The sequence below is a fragment of the Triturus cristatus genome, chromosome 8, assembly GCF_964204655.1.
Source record: "Triturus cristatus chromosome 8, aTriCri1.1, whole genome shotgun sequence".
Classification (NCBI taxonomy): domain Eukaryota; kingdom Metazoa; phylum Chordata; class Amphibia; order Caudata; family Salamandridae; genus Triturus; species Triturus cristatus.
In genome coordinates this window covers 1,584,920,297-1,584,937,761 of record NC_140591.1, presented here as the reverse complement: position 1 = coordinate 1,584,937,761, position 17,465 = coordinate 1,584,920,297, and the positions used below count along the sequence as shown (strand labels likewise).

General features: G+C 45.3%; 1 protein-coding gene across 1 annotated transcript in view; it reads right to left on the bottom strand.

Annotated features, from left to right (window-relative positions):
* Window positions 1-17,465, bottom strand: part of CNGA4 (cyclic nucleotide gated channel subunit alpha 4) — a 239,063-nt gene that overhangs the window by 181,680 nt on the left and 39,918 nt on the right. The window contains exons 2-3 of the mRNA XM_085620617.1: window positions 8,885-8,992; window positions 1,933-2,039 (exon numbers count right to left, since the gene is read on the bottom strand). Coding sequence (XP_085476743.1) covers window positions 1,933-2,039; window positions 8,885-8,992 — 215 coding nt within the window. The remainder of the gene's footprint in view (window positions 1-1,932; window positions 2,040-8,884; window positions 8,993-17,465) is intronic.

The window sequence follows — 17,465 nt, the reverse complement described above, 5'->3', positions numbered from 1 at the left end:
ATATTATCAAGCCCATTATCGCCGCTTTAGCGGCAGTTTTCTGCCGCTAAACCGGCGATAATTTTAACGCCGTCCTTGATAATATGCCCCACTGTGATTTAGAACATTTTTCCTGCTGGTTTCAAGGAAATCAATTAAGACAACAACTCCCAGAATGCATTGAGCTGATAAAAGAATGTCCAGGCCAGAAAAATGGTGTACCTGGTGACGTGGGGTTATGCGGTCACCACACCGTCCGAAAATGAGTCACGCAGACATGGTGAGTGTACCCCCGGGTGCACGTCCTGTCACGGTGGGGGGGGGGGGAACCCTCAACACCACATCCCCGTAAAGGCAGGTAGGACCATCGTCGTTTTCTATAAATATTATAGAGCCCCCCGAGGTTTATAGCGCCATGCAGCATTTTACAAAAACTCAAACTGATTTATAATAAGGCAGAGCTCGGCAGCAGAGGCGCTACTGGGGGTTCTCCGCGTGTAGGCGCTACACACACCCTTCCATCAATTGTATCTGCCGCAGGCTGTAACCAAAATTCACCTGGGTTGACTTTACCCTCTCAGTGAAAGAATTCTTCGCAGGCGCGGGGGCAGGAGCAATTAACGCCCTTGCTGCAAGTGTACAGAACACATCCTCTGATGTGGTAACACTGCGAGTAATGGGAGGCTTTCAGTCTGTGCTGGAATGTGAGCTTTAATGACCCGCTAAGTGCTGCGCTCCTAATTACAGTCACACCTCGTTCTGCTGATGAAGCCGGCAGCGAGGCGCTTCGGGAGGCGGACGGGGCCTTTCTAAAGCCTTTCAACACGTTGAGGTTCATTTCCTGGGTACTGGGGCTCTGTGTGTGCAGGAACCGTCTGCAGCTGCTGTTAAAATGTGATAAACCAGACCCAGCATGCTTTGCAGCTCCTCCTATGCCCTGAATGTACCATTGCCCAGGGCGCCCGGCACATGGTTATGGGCGCTCCCTCATTTTTGAGGGGCAGAGCCTCCTACATAAATCATGCCATCATCAGTGCATCCGGGAGGACGAACCCTGCACCAGACGGGAGAGCTCCGTGGCTTCCAACGTCTGGTTTATCCCATTATAAAACCAGGACTACAAGTTCCAGAATGCAAAGCACTCTCAGAACTGGATTGATGAGCTGCTTCTGCGAACCGGAGAGCTCTGGCATACACCTACATATGTGCCACCTGTTTATACTTACTACTGGGGCCCGGAGTCCTATAAAGGGGTCTGCGCCCTTCAGCGGGCTCCAGTATATAAGTGGCACCCCTTGAGTGTAACCAAAACACTATACTGAATCAAAAACAAGCCAATAGCCCCTAAACATCATATTCAATTCTGTGTTTCTCATGCTTCCCTGGTCCATGCATGAGTAGATTGTAATTGTATTATATAGCGCTTACTAACCCTGATGAGGCATCGAAGAGCTTTACGGCGAGTAGCATGCTACTCCAGTCTAGGATTTTGCTTTGCATCTGGGCGCATTTTTATCGTCTTTGTCCCATTATATAAAGGACGACTACAAGTCCCAGAATGCAAAGGAAACAATCTGGACTGGATGCGCCACTCATGCATGGACCTGGGAAATTTGAAGATTTTTTCTGTAACCATTTATACACACCCAGGATGCCTTAACTCAAGTGAGATGAAGCGATCCACCGGCTTATGGCGAGAACCTATGAAAGCTGAATAAAGAGCAGGACAGTTGTCTCAGGAAGACGTATGTTTATTTCATAATGCAGAATCTATCCACAGCTCTGGCTGCAACTCCACCACCTTCCAACATTCCACAATCCATCCACAACCACTAATGGAATCTTCTTCACCTCACATGCCACATTCCACTACTCAACCCAAGATACCACACAACCCTCCCTGTAAGCACTACATATACATGCCTGAGCTTCTGACCGGTGGAACCTACCCACCTGTGTGAAACCAGGCCACGGTGTCCAGCAGGTAGAGGAAGTCACACAGATAGTCCAGGGTGAGCCAGATGGGCAGATACTTGTACTGCATCTCCGGGAAACAGGACCTGGGGACACAAGAGAGGTCAGTGCCAACAGCAGCTTGTGCAGGCCAAACAATTCAGGTCCCCAAAGCGGCTCACAGAATTTATACTGAAACTCAAACAGTTCAAATGTCTTTTTGGAGGGAAGTGGAGTGGCAAGCATCTTTTATCACCAGTCAAGATTACCGAGAGAGGAAACACAGAAAGACATTGTGGGCCACACTGAAGCGAAATGTTAGGCAATGTTACATCAAACGCATAAATACAGTCACCATGATGGTTTGGGAATTGAATTGTTTTCCTTTCGAAGCCTGCATTTGAGCTATAACAATTCAACTGTGGGTAGTTCTGGGAACCCGGCTGATTTCAGGTCCAATAGGAACTCTTGAGCATGAACTGGGCTCCTTGCTTTGTCCAACGAACCGTCCCTTTTGGTTCCAGCGCAGTGAGCCAACATCCTGCACACAGGGAGATCTGCATGTTTAGTGACTTCAATGCAGGGAGCAGAGGGTTCTAGTCCAGGCAAGACTGGTGGACAACTTGGCAGCATATGGACTTCCCCAAATTGTATCAGAACCCACACACTTAGCTGGTCACATCTTAGATGGGATCTTTACTAATCAACCAGGTATAAATATAATAAAAATACTATCCCTACCTTGGACCGACCATAGAGCGATTGTCTTTGAGGTGATCAATAAAAATCCCATTTTACCACAGGCTTCCTTGGCCCTTAACCTGCGGTTTCGGAAATGGCACAAGGTTGAAAAGGCTGACCTGGAACAGATGCTGAGCTCAAGCCTTCCTGTACTAAACAGTGATAATGACATAGCAGCCAGTCAATTTGACAATTGGATTAAAACGGCGGTAGATAGCCTTGCTCCGGAAACTAATTAAACCACTAGAAGAGCAACTGTTACAGCACCCTGGTATAGTTCTGAGGTAAAATAATAAAAATGAAATGTAGACGGACAGAACGGATCTGGAGAACAGATTATAGTATCGGACATAAGCTAGCTTACAACCAATGTCTGGAAGAGTATAAGCAGGCTATTGTTAAAGCCAAAAGGGCTTAATACACTGGAAAAATAAGCGATGCTACTCATTCCACAAATGAACTGTGCATGCTCTTGCTACACCTCACTCAGTTAAGTTTATACCAGATCTAGACTTTTGTAATATAATGGCTAACTTTTTTCAAAATAAAGTCCAAGTGATCTATGACGATCTCTTAAACTCGGTCAATACTATACCATTTAATAATCCTCTGACCACAATCGTAGGGGTAGAAAATGGTAGACTTGCAGGTTTCAGGACACTCAAGGTGGAGGAGGTCTACGACCCCATGATATCCACTAAATCCGGGTCTCCAAATGATCCATGCCCCCCAGCAGTCTTCCATCTGGCCTCTAAAGTTATTAGTGTACATCTTACCCCCGTCTTAAATCAAGTCCTTGGAACTGGTAAATACCCTGAGATCTGGAAAAAGGCCTGTATAAAGCCAATTCTCAAGAAGCCGGCCTTGGATCCACTAGAACCAAGAAATTATCGGCCAATCTCTCGACTACCGTTACCAGCTAAAATTCTGGAGAAAGCAATAAATAGTGAGTTAATCCACCACCTTGAAGACAATCTGCTGTTAGACCGGACACAACATGGCTTTAGGCCCGGGCACTCGACAGAAACAGCCCAGGTGCTGGCAACAGAGGAGATTCGTAGGATAGTGGATGAAGGTGGCAGAGCAATTCTGGTCCTATTGGATCTTTCGGCGGCATTTGACACCGTAAACTATAGGGTGATGGTACAGCGGCTGAAAGAGATAGGGATGGAAGGTACGGCATTGAATCTTCTTTCCTCCTTTTTAGAAGCCAGACAACAAAATATACATTGGGAGAACATGCAATCGGGAACATTCCAACTCCCTTGTGGTGTTCCGCAGGGCTCGGCACTGTCCCCAACCCTCTTCAATACATATGTGTCCCCACTGGCCAACGTGGTTAGGAAACACGGGTTTTCACTAATCATGTATGCCGACGATTCACAACTCACTATCTCAGCTGCCGAATCTCCAGACAGAGTAGCCACTGATTTTCATGCATGTCTGAAGGATATCATGTGTTGGATGTGTTTAGACTTTCTAAAAATAAATACGGACAAAACCGAGGTCCTAGAATTTGGTAAAGGACCGTCGGTATGGAGCACTAACTGGTGGCCGATAGAGGCTGGGATTTGTCCTACCCCTGTGACTAGGGCAAAAAATCTAGGGGTCACCCTAGACGATCAGCTTAACCTATCCACCCATGTTAATCAGTTAACTTCCTCCTGCTTTTTTCTTTTAAAAACTTTAAGGAAAATATTCCCGTTTATAACATCGGAGCTTCAAAAAACAGTTGTAGTCGCATTGTTTCTATCTAAACTGGACTATTGTAATGCTCTTTTTGTGGGAATTGACAAAGCACAGGAGACGAAATTACAATCACTTCAGAATGCAGCAGCTAGGCTACTCATGAACCTTCCTAAGGGCCATCCCACTTCAGAAGCCATCAGAGCATTACATTGGCTCCCCGTCTATCAAAGAGCTAATTTTAAGGCTCTGTGTCTGGTGCATAAGGCCCTTTATGGTGGTATTTCTGGGGAGGTGCGGAAACTTTTTATTAGGTATCTCCCTGCTAGAACTCTCAGATCCTCTACGAAGGGCTTTGTCTGTGTCCCAAAAATACGTAAGGTAAGGTGGGGGGGCCGCACACTGTCTTTTTGCGCGGCAAAACATTGGAACCAGATGCCATCTACTCTGCGCTGTCAACCGAACCGGATGAGGTTTAGGAAGGAATTAAAAACCTGGTTATTTGCCAAGAATTAAAACCTGTTCGGGGTCTATTAGCCACCTGTCACAATCAGCGCCAAGACGCCACGGCATTTGTTGCGCTCTATAAATAATAAATCAAATCAAATCAAATAATGACTAGGGCTTCCAGTTTTCTGTTTTTACTTATTTCTACAGATAAATACACATAGAAAACAATCTATTTCCAGTCTGTATTTATTTTTAAAAGTCGAAAAATTCAGAAAATTGTGCTTCTTGTGAGTGATTCTCCTTGTCTTTCATGAATTCTAGACCAGCTGCTAAGCAGATAGACACCATGGGAAATTAGGATGAGATTCCCTTAAATACAGGCATATGTTAACATATATTCGTAAAAAATGCAAATATTTACCGCTGGGTGCAGAGTCTTGTTATATTTGGCTGCCTAATGTGCTAAAACCCTACAGGCATTAAAGTATGAGTGCATGTGTATCAGTTAAATGAATGTGAAAGTATACCACTTTAAGTCTCCATTTATTCTAAAAAAAATAAATAGATAAATACCAATAAAATGGCCAAAAAATAAAAATGGATAAGTACAGACGGAGATGTCAAAAAAATAAATTCCATAAAACCAAGAACCCTAATTATGACTCACTTCTTGGACAACTGAATTCTTTTGTAAGCAGCGATAGGCTGGCCACAAATGGACATGAAACACAGCACAGCTGAACCTGAAGCACAGAACTCTGTGTTACTTTCATGCCACGAGTTATAATCCTGGTAAAATAACTCCAGTATTCAGCCACTTCGAACAGCTGCATGTACCCTGAAAGTTTGAAACTTTGAGGGTTAACCTTTATCTTGGTTATTATATGGCTGTTCCGCTGGGTGGTAATAAACCCATTATTAAGTGGCAACAAATTTATTTTGTCTTATGTGCTCTATATAGGAATCCTTTTGGCTCACTTACTCACATAGAAAGGCATACCTGGCCCTTTTCCAGGGACTGAATAGATGTCCATGTCTCACAGAGACCCAGAGCCCAAGAAAGCCAAAGGCCCTTTCAAAGCTTCATTTATCTCATAGCAGCTTGTGAAGGTGCACACCGGGGTTCTTTGTTTCTTTCTACGGTGACTGCTGGCTGTGGTAACCTGGATCTCTGCAACATAATCATTGCCCCTCTAAGCTACCTGAAAGAAAACATCTGGAACCTGAACTAACACGCAATGCTCTGCAGCAGGCACATTCATCCGCTGAGGTACTTTTTGATGATTCAAACCAGTGATCAGACGGTGGGAAACAGCTCTACCCAGCAAAAACATTTCCAGCATTATTGTGCACTGAAGCTTGCTGGATTCACATAGCCAGATGTACGTACTTGGATTCGCTAAAAGTGTTTGCAATTTGCGCACCGACTTTTAGCGAATGCAATGGTATTTAGAGAATGTACACTTACTCGTAGTGGGTCGCAATTGGGCTTACCTCACGAATAATAATTAGCTAGGCCACAAATTGGGACTCGCTACTGTTTGCTGCTATCACAGGGACCATGGCCTACTGGGGCAGCAGAACATGTCTGTGACTGCTTTTAAATAAACCATCATTTAAAACAACGCATCCTAGTTTCCTAAAAGGAAAACAGTATACATTTTAAAAAAAGAATGAAACATTTTACAAACTTTTTTTAACACTGGGCTGTTGTGCATGAGACCACTACCTACTCTTAAAAAATGTTTGTGCCAACATTCACAAAAGGACCCCTTCCTGGTTGCGAATGTGTTGCCATCACCTTTGAGGTGTCGAAAAATAACTATGTTTTGCAACAGGAGTATGGTCACAAAACATTACATGCCATAAGGAATCGGTATTCGGAAGGGATGCCCTAAAAACGCCACTTCCAAATGCCAATTCGGTATGGTTCCCTGAGCTTATCTAGCAAATCTATAACCAGTTACCGAATCGTTAACTGGGTTTAGTACATTCCAAAATAACATTTACTGGTCATAAATCTTGGATTTACTGAATCGGAGGGCTTGCGAACACGAAATGCATTTTTCCACTGGCCCATAGCTCTGACTGGAACTTACGTCACTGGATGCAGTTACTTGTGTCGTACACTATGTCGGTCAAAACCATGTACATCTGTATGAGGGGTGTGGCTTGGTTACCCAGTTAGAATTGAATATTAAAATCCATCATGTAGAACGCGTAGGAACCAATGACTGCCTCAGAAAAAGGCCTCACATCCTCACAGAGTGATACTAAAGCTGGTACCCGTTGTGTTAGTAGAATGGTTGAAGCGGTGCTGAGTTTGCGTGACCATGCCCCCATGATGGGATGCACCCCAAGGGTTCTAGGTAAGAGAATCAAAACTCCCAAGTTCTTCTCTGTTTCGAAACAAGAGCTACAAGTAGTCCAGGAAGATTGATAGAGTTTTAGTTGCCTCTCAAGGGCACGCTTGATTGCAATGCTCACTTTGCCCACACACACCAACCACTCCCAATACCCCACACATTCACATCATACCCATTCCCTCATCAGATATGACAACACATTTCCTTCCCGACCCTCTGTATGCTGTTAGATTGTGCAGCTTCCCTTCACATTCCATGCTCTCCCATCACTCACCCCACCATCCTTCGCCCACTATGCCCTCCCATCCATCACACAACCTTCCCGTCACTCAACTCCCTCTTTGTCCCGCCAGCCCCTCCTTCTTGAAATGATCTCTCGTCACTTGCTCCACCCCTCCCCCATCTGCACACTGCCCTCCTTTCACTTGACACACTGCCCTCCTTCCTTCCACCTTGCCACCAGTCTCCACCTGCCACTGCATGACCTGCCTTACCTTTCCTCCCAGAGTCATGTCCTCCAACCACTGCTATGCCCTTCCACTGCACTGGGATACCTGCACTGCCACCATGCCCATTCACCATCTGTTGTGCCATCTCCTAACCAACTGTGCTCTCCCAACACCTCTCAGTGCACCATCACCCACTCCTAACACACACCACACACACTCTTCCCCATACACGTCTTACACCCACCACGATATCTGCTGCCATATCTTGCCACCTTCACCCACAGCTTCTCGCCTGTTGCCCTGTCCTCCGAACTGCTGCTGGTCCATTGCGCCTGCTGCAGCACTCTGCCTCCTGCAGCTGCTCCCTGATTATGCCAATCAACACCGTGCCCTCCAAACACCTGGCTGCACCACAGTCATTTGCTGAGCACAAATCTCCTGCCACACAGCCAGGCTCTCACCCCACCGCCCATATCCTCCAGTCCCCACTTCCCCCTTCTTCTGTGCCCCCCCCACCTGTCCTGTCCATGCTGCTTATATCACCTTCTTTGTTCTATCACCCAGTCTGCCCTGGTCATCTAATATGTCCCTCACCTTCCATGGCCTCCTGCCACCTGCCGCACCCTACCTACACCCGGGTTTGCACCCATCACACCCTTTGGCCACATTAACCCTGTGCAGCGTCACACATAATGCTCCAGTTACTCATCTCCCTGCCTGTCCCTAATCCATCTGTCACCCTGCAACATCACCTACTCACCGCCTTTCTCAGGTACCCCACTGTCCTCGCCGGGTACCCAAAAGGCTCTCCTCATACTCACTGCACCATCCCTCCCTAGGAAAACTCTTCCACTGTTCCAGTCTCATGCAAGGTTGAAGACCTGGCGCCAGCATGGCGGTTTCCCCAGGAGTGACCCCATGAGCCTAGAGTCCTAAGGACACTGCAGACGCTATGTCAGTATTCAGGAATCAGAAAGGAAAGGCACCAATCTATGTCTCCATGTCAACCATAACTGAATATAAATGGGAAACTGAACAGTATTGTGTCTGCCTCCCTGTATCGCCTCTGTCAGCCTCTGCATCTGCGGATGGAGGCCTCAGTGTGGTAGCCACCCTCCCTCCTGGATTCTGAGGCAAACAATCCCTGTTCTTTCCGGTGTAGCGGTCAAAGGGGGTCCATCCAGGTCACACATGTGTAGAGGCGAGGCTTCCATAAAACAGCTTCCATGTCAGTGCCCCTCCCTCCAATCCTGCCCTTACCTGCATATAATGATGATCCAGTTGTACATGACCGGCACCACCATCACATTCAGCCACCAGTAATACGGGTCTCCGGACGGGTCCAAAATGCGGGACTTTTTGGGATTGCTGTGGAACAAGAAGGGAGATGTGATAAGAGTCACATAAGAAGGATCTTTTGAGACAAGAGAACACAGAAGATAATTGGATAGAGCCTTGAGGGACAGAGTAACAGAAGAAAAAAGAAAAGTCTATCTATGGAAGGATGGTATGAGACAAAGAGACAGCGATAACTGAGTCGGGAGCAGAAGGCATGGGGTGTTGCATAGGAAGGGACATCAAAGGTAAGATGGGCCACAGCCTGCCTTGTATTCCATAAAGGCTCTTTTCATGCTCATAAGTACGGGGACGAAGACATCTGGACAGCAAATGATGACATGAAATGGTTGGGTGGGATGGTAGGGGGGTATCAGGATGTAAAGGTGTGAGGGTGCTCTGGAGGAATGATGTGACTGTTTAGGTCCCAAAGATAGACTCTATAGCATGAGTGCTGTCAACTGCAGGGCACTGGTGCAGCCACCAAAAGCCCTATGTGAGCCCCACAGGGTGTGAATGGAGATATGTGAAAAAGAGAGACCCCCCTCAGACCAAGGGGGCAGGGTTTAGGCAACCGAACAGCACTAAAGCTTCCCCTCGATAAATCACCGAAAGATATGCGCATTCACACCCCATCACAACAATCAGAATAACTTAATGCCACAAGAGTTTTCGGGAAAAAATAACATAGGTCTTGTAATGATATATCAAAATGGAATGGAGATATCCTGGTTGCACGGTGGGCAGTGACCTTGCTTTGTTCAGCAGGCATGAATGAATACTTCCATGCTTCCTCCTTGGCATGAGATGCCAGAGAACCCCAGACCTCCTATTTCCTTCTCCTGGTGCAGCATTGCTATCCTCTCTCCACTGGGATGAGCTGCTGTATTATGCGGTGCACAGTATGAATCCTTTACTGCTTGGAAAGAGTGTGGGTGAGACAGTTTGAAGTGGAAATCAGTGGGTCTAAAACAACATGTGCAAGTATCTAGGGAACTGGCCAGAGTACTCTGCGGAAAAGAGGAAGGTTCCTTTGATATTGTATGTACAATCTCAAAACTATTGAAAGGACCTAAAAATCGGACTTTTCCAGAGCAATGGCAGGCTTTCCAGAAATTGTCATGAGGGAGCCTTAAAACACCTGCAGAAATCTCACATATGGGCCCCTAAAGACAGCCAAGAAAACGGAGAAATCCAGATGTAGCATAGAGTTGAGGCTTGTTCCCGGGTTGCATCCCCTTCCCCTCCACTTCACTCAAATCACTGCCATGGTAAGGAAGACAAAGAAAAGGATCTCCTAGATATACTGAGTTTCCCCAACACCCCCAGTGTGTTTGAAGTCTTCTTCCTTCTGCTTTTTTCAGTTTTGTGTTCTTTAGTCTAAAGATGCAGTGTTTAGAAGCATGTTTTAGTTCTTATTTAGTTATTTTTTAAACTGTAGAGAATCAGAATATATCAAAATCATATTTGATATTTTGGCCACATTTGATTTTACTGGTAGGTAAAATGGCTGGTTCATAAGAATCTTTCCTAATATCTATATACAAATTTACCCACAGATAGAGAATGGGTGAAATCCTTTGATACATCAGCCCCCTTTTCTAGCGAGTCAGTATTGATTGTAAGTGATTTGTCAAACAACCCACGCTTTAAACATTCAATGCAAGGTGTAGTGAGAGGTATATGTTAAAAGAATGTTGTCACCAAGCATCTGAGATAGTGCTGAAAACATGACACCAGATGTTTGGTAAACATGGGACGTAGACATCACATGGAATAGTGCTGAAAAAAGTTCCTACCAAGTTCAATAAAGATTGGAGTTATATTGTTTATATCTGCAGTAAGTTAGCTATGCATATGAAAAAGTTCTATGAGGGCCTGTCAAAATCGATTCCTGCACTGAAGTGCTTTTCTGTAAGAGATCCTTGTCATTTGCTTGATGGTATGCTGAAAGCATCTTTACAATCTTCAGAGTCAATGAAGAATTCTATTGACTTTGTAGTCCATTCTGATGCACTGTTTTTTTATGCCCAGGAACTCAAATGCAAATATTTCTCATTTTGTGCTTTGTGTGGCATCAAAGAAAGAGTCATACTAACTATGTGATTTAGCTGGTGGTTCTCATTCCTAGAGGCTGTGAATGCCATATTATCCATGTGGCGACCATTTACAGAATTTGTGCTTAGTGATGACGCCAGAGGCAAGAAATGTGATGATCTTCGGTCACATATTGATAGTGATGTGAAAAAAGTACAGTCTACTGCATGCTTAGCTTTTTACAGGAAAATGTGACTGCTGTAGTGGACATAATCAAAATACTAGAGTCTGAAAACACCCCTGTCTACCAAGTGTTCAGAGTAATTGGTGGAGATGTGAAACATCTCCTTGAGAGTAGGCCGGGTGACACTTTTAGTGACTTGGGCACTGCAACATGTTCCATGTTAGAGATCTTGCCACTTGGTAAGCAAAGCAATGTTAAGGAGCAATTCAGGAACTTTTATTTTACAGTCAATGGGAAATGGCTTGCAATGATGCATAGAAGTGTCCCTTCACCAACCACGGCATTTGAAGTTAACGAAGCCTCACTGAGGTACTCTGCACAAGTTCTAGATCCCTTCTGAATGTTCTCCAGACTTTAAAAAGTACTGCTTCATTTTTGACCGCTTCAATAATTGAGGGCATATGTGCCCAATTCAACACATATGTTGCGGAACATGTCCTAGACCTAGAGAATCACAATCTTCAGGTGCGCCAGTATTGGCATGGAAAGCTATGTCATTGGCCAGAGTTAGCAAATTGTGTACTGGCTGTTTTGGTATTGCCCGTCTCAAGTGCCAATGTTGAGAGGGCCTTTTCACAGATAAACGTTTAAATAGGAAGGAAAGAGCAAGTGCGTATGACCAAAGACTCACTAAAGAAGTATTGTATGGTGTACTACAATAAGTTTGATTTGTAAAATTGTATTTGGTCCTCATATACTCTGTGCACACGCTATCTATACACATGCACTATCAGTGCAGAAAGCCAGCAATATCTAAGAATAAACTAAAATTCCAGAAACACCGGCAAAACATTGTTTCTGCTGTTTTTAATGGCGTGAAAATGGGTAACCACTGATAACCACTGTTCTTTTAAGGTATTGAAAAAAAAACACGAGAATTTACCAAAAATAGAAACTGAAAACAGGAAAGCCTAACCATACACTATTGCAACAGCCCTAGAGGAGCAGCACTTGCAAGTGCCACGCATCACTCGTTAGTCTAACGCATTTTAATACTGGTTTCAGCATCACTGCCCATATTAACTGAAGAGCTCAGAGTTCATGATGAGGTGCTGCACCCGAGCAGTGTTGATACACCTCCACTCCTTTATTTCTTCTCACCAACTCTTCCTTTCACTCTTGGCAAACTGCATGCAGTCCTTTAATGTCTGGTTGAACTTCTCAAACACACCGTCAGTTCGCAGATGATATAACAAACACATTTGATGCACAATCCCTTTGCTTCCCGATAAATTCACCATTTCTTTGAATTTGTATGGACACCATTATCCGTTAATGTATCTCCAGGTCTCCCTTCCCTCTGAAACCCTCCTTCCAAGAAACTTATGGCCGTTCATGTGCTAATCTCACTCCCTAATGCGATGTCTGACCAATATGAAAACACGTCAATTTAAAAAAATGGTAGTGAGATACTTTCTCACCCTGAATGGGACCCATAATATCAAAAGCAATTTCTCTCCATGTACCAAATGAATTTTCCTACGCTCTATAGCAGGGATCTTACCTTTTTTAGCTTAGGACTCTGGAGACTTTCAATGCACTCAATTATCACTCTCAGTTTGTATATCCATACCTGACCACCAATATTTACAGTGGAATCTTTCCTTTCTCTTACAGCGGCCAATCTAACCCTTCCTAATGCCCTTTGTAGGACCAAAACATAAACCATCATACACCAACCCAACCAATATGAATAATTATCCTCCGACCTACCAAAACACGAAGTGTTTATTGTTCTAAACACTCCACCTCATCTGATCTCCTATAAATATTACCATCTCAAATCACACATCCATTGATCACCACATAGACTCTGACTTGACCTTTGAACAAAGTATCTTCTGACTATTCCATCTTGTCATCCACCAATCTATAGAGACAGCCACCTTGTGCCAGTACATGGCATCCAATAACCCTAAAAAACATAATCTTGTAGCATCCCTGGCCATCTGCAGATTACTAGTAAAGAAGCCACCTTTTGGCTACTTCTACCAATTCAATAATCTTGGACTCACATAAAATATCAAATTCTCTCCTCTTAACAATGACTACATTAATAGGCATTGCTCTCACCTTGCTTGCTACAGGCACATTGTCTTTCTTCAATACTATGTGGGGAATATAACCTTTACAGCTCTCTATTCACTTCTTAAAACATGGGGAAATTCATTGATTAACACACAATCATCTTCCTCCATGCTATTCACCTTAATGTGTGGTGTGGCTCTGTGTGGCAAGTTTAACAGTCTGTTAAGGCAGATGACTGGCTAAGGGGTATCCCTTAGCCAGTCATCTGCCTTACCCTCTGTTCTCCTGCCTCCAAACTCAATGTCAGAGTCAAAGTAATCCTTCAGTTTAATAGGTTTCCTGCCATACATATACCTTCTCACAACCAGTTTTTTAGAATCAAATTTCTAACCAAAATCAACAAGAGTGAGGCACGAAACATAATCCATCAGCATTTAGACATGCACATTATTCAATTTCGCAAAATCTCGAGAAATGTCACAGTTGGTGACCTTTTCGGAGTCAGACACGGAAAAACATGACATCATTAGATTGCTCCTTGATTTCATACATGTTATCATCATTCTCCCGCCAACATTTGGAATACCACAGGATTTGCAAACTGCTTTGAATACGGAACACGCTTTAGTGGCCATGTACCCTACATTGCCTAAGCATTCCCCATTCCTTTAAACTCACACTCTTTGCTTCTCAGATTACCTTCTCACACCAGTGGAAAGGATTTGTGCTCTTTGTGAATCTCTTCAACACGCACAAAGACATGTTCTAATTTTTTGCAGCCACAATGATCTCACTCAACAAGTCATCCTTTACTCCATTAGTGTTGCGGCCTTCCAAGTCAATACCAACCCTCTTTTTGATCTCTGGGGCAGTTCGCTCCTAAGCCATCATACCCGTTTCCCACAAAACCTATCCAGCCCAATGAGCATCTTTTATTTCCCACATGCGGGGGATTCTATATTTGTAAGAAACTGGGTTATTAGTTGAGAGGGGTGAGAGCCTCACTCGAATAATACACAATCCACATCAGGGTGAGCCACAAAAGTCACTAAATTAACCTGTGCTTAACCCTCTGCTAGCTTGGCACAAAAGCACTCAGGCTTAATTTAGATGCAATGTATGTAATATTTATGAAGCACTCAAACACGAATCAGGTGAAAACACTGCTTAAGAAAAATGGCAAACCAATTTAGTACAATAGAGTAAATCGTGATACAAAAAATGACACCAAAATGACACAAAAATCCAATCAGTAGAACCAGAGATATATATATTTTTATTTTAGATGAAAATTGTGCCAAAAAGCACAAAGCACAAAGCACCACTCACAGTTATCTTCTTGTGCTGGACCATGGTAAAGTCACAAGTTCTGGTCAACCGCGATGAAGCGTGGGTTGGATACAATAACCAGGTTCATCCTGCTCAAGAGTTACCTTCTCAAATCCATGCGCGGATGGTCACGTTGGCGGGGGCCAGGAAGGGGTCATTGTTTTGGCACTAAGAGCAGGTTGTCACTGGAGCTTTGCATTGGCGGTTGATGAGGGCTTTCGCTGCTGGTGCGAAATGCAGGTCTCATTGGAGCTTCACGTTGGTGGTAATCGTAGACGGTAGCTGTCAGCGTGAGGTACAGGACCCACTGGAGCTGTGCATTGGTGGTAGTTGCAGGCGGTCATTTCTCGGTGCAAAGAGGCCACCTCACTCTCACAAGAAGACCAAAACTTCAGTAACTTCACCTTAAGTTCAGGAGGAGTACATGCTGATGTCAGCCAAGGGTCCAGACCTGGGGGCACCTCTTGATGTCCAGGACTGACACCATCAGAGGCCAGCTGCAGGGCTCAGGCAGGTCCTGTTGGTGCTGGTCAACTGGGTAGTTGTAGGAAAGCCTCTGTAAGCTTGTTATGTTTACAAGTAGTTCAAACAGGAGGTCAGCCAAATGACTATGTTATGCGATCTTGTAAGGCACGCAGCTGCCCCCGCGAAGGGGCGTCCCGGCACTGATAGCAGAAAACTGCACAGCCTCTAACAAGGAAGAGGCCTACAACGGAGGGAAGAGGTACGTTTTGATTGCTTTATTTTGCCAAATAATTTTTCAGGCTGCAGATGGAAGTAGGAAGCGCGTTCCACAGTTTGGCTGCCAAAGTGCGGAAGGAACGCCCCCCAACGCGTGCCCTCCTCACCCGGGGGGATAACCGCCAAATGCTTCCCCATCAACCGAAGTTGACGGGAAGGGGTGTAAGGTGCAAGCAGGTTGACAAAGAATACCTGGGGCAGAGGAGTTTAAGATTATAAAAGAAATACAAAGGGACTTGAACTCTATACGTTTGGAGTCACTTCTGGGGAGCCTGGGTTCAAAGCATTCAGGTTCAATCTTCCTTCTTTGGACAGCTGGGCATTATGTTTTTTTTAATCTTCCATAGGCCCAGGAGTGTTCTGATGAGGGATTCTGAAGTCATATGTTTGGTCTAGCCTTTCCCCTTTCCTGGGTTTGACTCAAAACTGTCTAGGGTAACTAAGGGCAGGCAGACCTAGGTTTGAGCTGCATTTTTCAGTGGCAGGGTAGGCAGTCCTTAGAAGTCAGGAAGGGGGTGGGCAAGCCCTGATGCTACACTATGAAGCTCAGGAAGGGCTGAATAGAACCCCCAGGACATCCTCCTCAGGTGAACAATACCCTGACTCACACCTCAGGTCCTTCTGTCCCCATGTCTGGAAGGACTACACAAAACACCACAGAAATTCCATTTGCAGTCATGTGACACTTGGCGATGGCAGAGAGGCACATTTGGTTTAATCAGAAAAATGCAAACTTTCTAAAAGTAGCATTTTCAGAATAGTAATTTAAAATACAACTTTGCCATTAAAGAGGATTTTAAATTACAACTCATTTCAGTGGAAAAACATTTCTCTATCTGTTCCCAGACTGAAGTTATCACTTATTAAGTGCAATAAGGTAATCCAAAGTTAATGTAGCCTTACAACAGTAAAAACAACTTTAGGTGTTTTCACTGTCAGGACATGTAAAACGTAAATACACATGTCCTACTTTTTAAATGCCAGGCACCCTGCCCTTTGAGCCCTTCTGGGCCCACCATAGTTAGGGGTGACTTACATGTATTGAAAGGGAAGGCTTATGCCTGGCAAAAGTTTAATTTTGCCAGATCAAAATGGCAGTTTAAAACTGCATTACAGGCTGCAATTTGATTTACAGGGCTACCTCAGTGGGTGACACAATAAGTACTGCAGGCCCACTAGTAGTATTTAATTTACAGACCCTGGGTACAGGTAGTACCATTTACAGGTGTTAGAAATGAGGGGGCTCTGGTTGACGCAGGTGTGAACCCACAACAAGCAGGGACCCTTTACTTCTTGTCAGGGCGAAGGATGACTCCCCAGAATAACCCCTGCTCACCCTCTAGGTGCGTGGCGCGAGCAGTCTAGGCTAAGTCTCAGGCGTACACGGTTAAGCAAATGCAATTACACATACAGTAAACCCCTTGCATGCACCACAAATGGACACCAATCCGGTAGTATATAAAAATAAGCTTTTATGTAGTTTCAGCAGAGTTAAATACAAGGCCCAGTAACGTTGATCTGATGGGGCCACAATTCTTAGGAATACGGTCAAGTTCTCTTTGTGCGGAAAGTTCTTTAGGCGGGCACAAGGTAACTGTAGGCCTCAGCGCACTTCGTGCGGAGGCAGCGCCCGGGGAGCACACAGCAGATGACAGGGAAATAAGAACGTTGCGGACCCTGGATCCGATGCGAGCTCGCGGTCGAGTTCGTAAGTACAGTACCTTGTTTCTTGACGCAAAGGCGGGTGCGGGATTTCAGCGGCTCTTCGACAGAAGAGCGAGGCGGCGTCCGGGGCTCCCACACTTCACGATGGGGGGTCTGATCTTCAGGCTCACGACAGGAGCGGGGTGTTGCAGGTGGCGGGTGAACAAAGCGGGGCAGCCGGGCACGCCGATGCGTCCGGGCCGTCCGAGGCTTGGAGATGCTCACAAAACGCCGATTCCGGCGGGAGGGTGAAGGTGCACAGCGAGCCTCCACGAGCGAGGTGACGGGGCAGCCCAGCACAGCGTAGGGGGAGCGGCTCCGATCGAGCGAGGCTCTTCCCAAGGCGGGGGCGGCTAAGCAGTCCTGGTCACGGCTCAGGGAGGGACTGGGCACGAGGGTCACAGCTCCGGCGAGGGAAAGGAC